Source organism: Notothenia coriiceps, unplaced genomic scaffold (genome assembly GCF_000735185.1).
Source record: "Notothenia coriiceps isolate Sejong01 unplaced genomic scaffold, NC01 NC01_scaffold00007363, whole genome shotgun sequence".
Classification (NCBI taxonomy): Eukaryota; Metazoa; Chordata; class Actinopteri; order Perciformes; family Nototheniidae; genus Notothenia; species Notothenia coriiceps.
In genome coordinates this window covers 14774-21481 of record NW_011340064.1, presented here as the reverse complement: position 1 = coordinate 21481, position 6708 = coordinate 14774, and the positions used below count along the sequence as shown (strand labels likewise).

Below are 6708 nucleotides of genomic sequence, written 5' to 3'. Positions count from 1 at the left end.
TTTCAGAATAATATATATAATATGTTTTATAATTATTGATGTATTAAAGTGGTTTTATTACTTTGTATACTGCAGGGTAGCTTGTGAATTTACACCAGGTGTAACTAAAGTGAGTTAAGAGTTGATTATATTTCACATTATTAATCCTAGGTAGATAGATAGATAGATAGATAGACAGACCGACCGACCGAAAGACAGATAGATAGAGAGATCGAGAGATGGATATATAGAAACTTAACAGTATTTATTTTTTCACTGTAGCCTACAATATTTAATTTTATATTCTGTTCTTGTGTTTCTTATTATATTTACATGAATATAGACTCATGCATTTACTTGGTCACTTACAACATTCTCAGCATTACTTAGACAACTGCCTAATTTTTTTCTGACATGTATAGTTTACTTCATCTGCATTACTTGCACATTGGTCTTGCAATATATGCACTATTTTATTTCCACTTTGTTTCTTCTTGAACTCTTTTATTGTTTTTTAAATGTGTTTGATGTCCTGTATATTGTGTTGCATTGTTGGAAAAGCTTGGGACTTGAGATTTGTATTGCCATATATCTACCCTGTAGTTAGTAGCTACTGCGCATATGACAATAACGCTTTTAAATGCATCATAAAACGCGTCTACTTTCTAATACAAAATTCCCATATTCCAGCTTTGTGTCACGACTTGAATGCATCATAAGACGTGTCTACTTTCCCAGCTTCCTCTGCACTTCCTGCTTTCACCGCAGAGGAGATGTGGGACTGAGCGAAAACAAAATGCGATAGTTTAACTTCACTGATGAGCTGGGGTCAATGACAGCGTTAACAACGCTACTCGGCATAATTCACCGACCTCTTATTTAAATGTTATATCTGTTAACCTAAGGCGTGTGGCATTAATATAACATTAAGCATGCAGTTTCCTCCCACCAATGGAGACTTTACGTTCGTGTCTTCGACAGAGGCTGAAGGTAGGCTAACCAGCAGAGCTCCACAGCTAGCAGGCCTCAACAGAGCTAACCATTCACCAGCACTATAACGTTGTGTTATTTTCTTTATTTGTTTAACTTTAACATAGCGCAATTACCAACCTACGAATTCATTCAGACACTGTGTTTTTTAAATATTTAACACACTATTTAAATGTGCCAGCTATCTTTTAGCTATGCGAATGAGTAGCCGATTGATACGTGTCGTTCACCAAGCTACAGTAGCTTACAAACACCATTAAAACAATGGAAGCTTTATTTGATACATCTCACTGTTCAGGTGATGTTGCTATTAAAGAAACATGTTATTCTTCAAATATAGCTCAATGACAATGCACAGTAAGAAGATGGCCACAATATAACTTAAGTCCCACTCTTGTTTACACTGGCCACCACCTGACGTAGTGTGGGGGGTTCAGTGGTGTAAAGTAACTAAGAACATTTACTCGAGTACTGTACTTAAGTAACATTTTGTTGCTACTTTGTACTTCTACTCCACTGCAGTTCAGAGGTACATGGTGTACTTTTACTCCACTACATGTATTTAATTACTTTAGTTACTTTACAGATCTGGATTAATGATGTGAAATATAATCAAGTGTTAAAAGAGACTTTAGTTCCACCTGGAGTAAATTCACAAGCTACCCTGCAGTATACAAAGTCATGACAACTAGCTGCACCTTTACCAGCTTTGAGAACACTTTAATGATCAATCATTATAAAACATATAATATTCTGAAATGCACCAATCTGCACAATGACTACTTTTAACTATATTTTGATGCTCATACTTTTAGAATATAATATAATCTGAGGGATGAACACCTCTTTAATGGTCACACATGCAGAGCACACACAGTGACTCTGCTTTTAACCCATCCTAGTACCAGGGGTCTAGTAGGAGCAGTGGGCAGCTATACAGTGCAATGGGAGTGGGGGGGAGGGGGATGTCTGGTGCCTTTCTCAAGGGCACCACGGCAGCGCCCAGGAGGTGAACTGGGACCTCTCCAAGTAGCAGTCCACACTCCATATTTAGGTCTGTTTGGGGACTTGAACCGGCGACCCTACGGCTCACAGTCCAAGCCCCTACTGACTGAGCCACTGCCGGACAATTCTATTTTTACTTGAGTAACATTTTGAATGCAGGACTTTTAGTTGTAACAGAGTATTCCTACATGTTGGTACTTCTACTTTTACTTCAGTACAAGAGTACTTCTCCCAACTCTGGGGGAGGTAAGGCCAAATTAAATATACAGTAACTAAAACAGACATAACATAAAATCTCTTTATGAGTACCGAGAGTAGAGACTAAAGAAAGAACTACATTATTTATTTATTTATGAATAGATGCTGTACAATGATGGTACTATACTGTTAGATCACTGAGATGGTGTCTTTAAATTGCCTTTCTTTGTGCAAGCAAAAGTACAAGCCCAAATATATTCAATTTACAAGTAACAGCAGCAAACACTCACATTAATTATGATTGATAACCTGATGGTTTCAGCTTTAGTTCAGGTGGATGTTTTCTTCTTCTCCAGTACTGAGTGAGATGGTTATTTTATCAAAAGGGAAAATATAAGGGGGGAAACTGATATTAGTGGGTCTTGCGCAAGATGGATTAAAAAATTGAAATGCCAAAACATTCATGCTGTGTCGGCAGTATTTCTTCACACATCCTAGTGCTTGATGTTTTCCTTGTGCCACACCACTTAAACAAGCAAACATGTTTTCCACAGAGCTCAGCGGCACCATCAGTGCTCCGGACGTTAAGCTGAACCTGGGCAGTGACAACGGTAAAGACCCGTACGCCACCACCTTCCTGAGGCAGCGAGGCTACGGCTGGCTGCTGGAGGTGGAGGAGGATGAGAGTGAAGAGAGCAAACCTCTGCTGTGAGTTAGCTTTTTGAAACTTATGCTTTTTTAAATGCAGATTTATAATTTGAGTACAGGCTTTTTGTTATGGATCATCTGATCCCAGCCAGTGGTAGTGTTTGAGAATCTGGCTGTAGCTCACACAAGTCTTTAATGGCTGCTACAAACCATCATCAGAGTAACAGGGACCGCCTGTATACCAAGTGAATTCAAATGATCATGCATCTCTAGGTACAATTTGTCTTTCATTTAACACTGGTATCAGCAGGTACAGGACATTACAACAGCAAGGGTAACACTAAGGGCGTCGCTACAGTCAACTACTGCTGAGGGAGGTGTGCTGCGTTCAGGACAGGCAGCTCTCAGAGTGGAGTCAGGTTAGCAGTAAACCAGAAACCTAATTGTGAATATTCAGTATGATTCGTCAGAGAAAACATTTTACAGCTCCTTAAGAACAAAGCACGACTCTGAGATGATTAGCTTTGAACTCTATGATACAGCGTTACTCCACTGTCTGTCCCCTCTTTAACACCGAGATATTCCTCTTTTAGCGAACAGATAACTGTTACTACTGAAGACCTCTCATTAATGCTACCTGTCTTTTCTGTGGGTTGTTCACTACAGTAACTTAGCTGCTCCACTGTTAGGATGGAGAGTCATGTGCACAGTTGTATTGAATAAGATATTGTTTGATTATCGTCACAGAAGTTAGGTGACAATTAGTTTTGATACTGATTTTAGGGGATGTCTCCCAGCCAGAGTTCCCATTAGAATATTTTTTTCGCCGGTCAACATGTCCATTAAAGTTGAAATCTTCCGGAGAAAATTAGAAAAGTGCCGGTCAAAGATCTTCTTTGTTATTTATTGAGCTTTAAAACAAATTGATATGATTCGATATTAAACAAACTAATTATAGTAGATTAACTACATTATTCAAAAGTGAACAGTAATTTACAATATCAGGGAATACTAAACGGAGCGCTCTCTCCCTCTCCTGACAGCCCGTCAGTATCATGCAGCTCGCGGATCAGTAATGAGTGACCCAACATTAAAACTAAACATATCTATAACTAGTTAGGTAGTTTGAGAGGTAATTAAAATAGCTACGTGTGATATTCTAACCTGAAGTGTGTGTTTTGCTCTGCTCACCGCTGCATGTGATCATGCAGAGCTGCGTGTCGACTCAGCAGCTGATCTCTCTCTCTCCCGTCAGATTAGACTTCACTCGCGTTTATGTCCATATCGATCAGATATGTCGCATACTCTTCTTGTCTGTGACATACTCTTCTTGTCTGTCACATAAGTGGCGCAACTGATGCGGTATTGTGCTAAGGGGAAATAATTTTGACTGGACATTTTGACCGGAGAGATTTAGATTTGCCGGTCTTCAGCATATTTTACCGGTCATAGTCCGGTAATTACCGGCTAACGGGAACTCTGCTCCCAGCCCTATGAAACAGTTATTGAACAGTGAGTCACAGAGGAAAGGGGCTGCTGCTGAACCACTTATAAAGCATGTTTTACTTTATGCCACATCCCAATTATTATCAACACCAAAAAGCGTCTGATGTTAGACGCAGAGACAACTGACAGGTACATATCTTACATTAATAAACAGCAGGACGTCAGCTCTGTTGATGAATGTTGTTGTGTCTGTGTGAAGGGAGGAGCTGGACATTGACCTGAAGGACATCTACTACAAGATCCGCTGTGTGCTGATGCCCATGCCGTCCCTGGGATTCAACCGGCAAGTGGTTAGGGACAACCCGGACTTCTGGGGCCCTCTGGCCGTGGTGCTGCTCTTCTCCATGATCTCCATCTATGGACAGTTCAGGGTGAGAAGGACACAAGGATGAGACCTGTGTCATCCCCATTCATACATTCAGCCATGTTTCCCACACTGTTCCACTGCAGGACACACCTGTAACCTTGGTCCTTCCATAATATGAATGCTCTGCTTTTTATATTTTTCTCTTTATTTTACCGACTGGGAATACATAATGAGCCCTGAGCGAGTTGAACTGTAAGAGGCTATTTGTATGTGCGGTTTGGCAGTTAAAGAAAATGGATGTGAAAGAGAGAACAGTACTTCAGAATTGAGGACATTGTTTCTTTCTGAATCAAGGGCACTGCTCAGGCTAGAACAATGATCCTATCAGTTTTCGGTTTCATCTTTTTTTAAAAGATTTTATTATGTTCTGTCCCTGTGGGGGTGTGAAACACTTTTTCTCGATGTGATGTCTTCTTGGTCCATACAAACCCAGTAGTACAATGATGATGACCTTTTATTTTAAGATGTAATCAACCAATCCTTGTTTCGATGTAACAAAACATCTGATCAGCCAATATAATATAGCCAATGTCTGAAAGTCCCCGAAAATATCATTTCTATTTGTGTCAGCTCCTGAGAAGTGCCGAATGTATCATTTAGGAAGGCGTCCTTAAAGCGTGCAGAGGACAGTGGACACAAAGACAGGATCCGTGGTAGTTAGTTTAGTTCCTGCAGTGGAAAATAGCTATTTCCTCACTCACTGTTCAGAATCAAATACAGCAGAAGCTAATGAATCCTCATCTATTTCATTCTTAAACTACATTTCGAAATTAAAACTTCAAATTGAAGACTTTATACTGAATTGAAAGTCATATTTGTGGAGCTGTTCTTTGGTACCTATTTGTTGATATATATAATATGATATGCATGTCAGTGACTTGTTGTAGTAACATGTTTTCAGTGCTGATGCTAAACTCTCAAAGCTTTTATTTGGCAGGTCGTGTCTTGGATCATCACCATCTGGATATTTGGCTCACTAACAATCTTCCTGCTGGCTCGTGTTCTGGGTGGTGAGGTAAGCAGCGGACACAGTCATCTCTCCAGTCAGACATCACTGGACCTGTTCTCATGGAGTCCCTTTGTTCTTCTGCGCAGGTTTCCTTCGGCCAGGTTCTTGGCGTGATCGGATATTCCCTTCTGCCTCTCATCGTTATCGCTCCTCCACTTTTGGTGATTGGAGGGTTTGAGATGGGTTCTACACTAATCAAAGTGAGTCAAACGTGCAAAATGAATGTTCTTAGGCTTGGGCGGTATTACGGTATACCAGGGTATTTCGAAATACCGTCGGTATGATTTTCAATACCGTGACGTCACAGACTGTGCGCCAAATCACAGATGCGTTTCATTCTATTACACTGACACGGAGTTTTGATAGGGACGACATTGGTTGTAATGCACAGCACGCGCCAGCAGAGGGCAGGGGAGGGCAGTCCATCTTTCCCGCTCTCAGAGCTCAGCACAGAGCTGAGCTGAGCAAGATGGCGGCAGCATTTGCCGGCCCCGAACTCGGACAACTAGTAAAAAAGAAAAATGCCTCTGCGCCTGTTTGGGACTATTTTGGGTTTACTCGTAATGACTTCGCCAGTGACTTCATCCAGCACAACGAGAGACAGAGGCACTTCTTTGGAAATGTTTAAGACGGGGTGAGTGAGTGTTGACATTTTTTAATCCTATGCAACTGGTTGATGGTTTTGTAGTGGAGGTCGGACGGTTTTAAAAACGAAAGCATTAACGTGCTAAACATTCACGCGAGTAATCCAATGAATCAAATGGAAATAAGGTTTTTAACACATGCACGGAATAATATTGCCAAACTAGTTAGTGAATATAGCAAACTTTATTCAATAAGTCAAGTATTTACTCCCGGAAAATGTTTATGTATGATGATATATTGTTAACTTAGCTCACAATGGAAACAACGTCGGACATCTACAAACGCGTCCTGTATCCGATCTCAAAATGTGCCATTTGCACAATGTGTCATGTATGCAGCCCTTGTTTTGCACTTGCGCGCA

At 40.6% G+C, this 6708-nt stretch overlaps 1 protein-coding gene across 1 annotated transcript; it reads left to right on the top strand.

Moving 5' to 3' along the window:
* The first annotated feature begins 726 nt into the window (after nt 1–726).
* On the top strand, nt 727–5994 carry yipf4 (Yip1 domain family, member 4). The gene is made up of 5 exons (XM_010769462.1): nt 727–969; nt 2727–2880; nt 4526–4697; nt 5631–5708; nt 5789–5994. Exons 1-5 carry the CDS (start codon nt 912–914, stop codon nt 5984–5986), a joined length of 660 nt encoding a protein of 219 aa, XP_010767764.1. The 5' UTR covers nt 727–911; the 3' UTR covers nt 5987–5994.
* The last annotated feature ends 714 nt before the right edge of the window (nt 5995–6708 follow it).

Bases quoted from the DNA above. Each gene is read 5' to 3' on its own strand.
- yipf4 (XM_010769462.1), top strand. From the start codon at position 912: ATGCAGTTTCCTCCCACCAATGGAGACTTTACGTTCGTGTCTTCGACA. The intron at 4,698-5,630 runs GTGAGAAGGACA...TTTATTTGGCAG, and splicing joins CCATCTATGGACAGTTCAGG to GTCGTGTCTTGGATCATCAC. The intron at 5,709-5,788 runs GTAAGCAGCGGA...TCTTCTGCGCAG, and splicing joins CTCGTGTTCTGGGTGGTGAG to GTTTCCTTCGGCCAGGTTCT.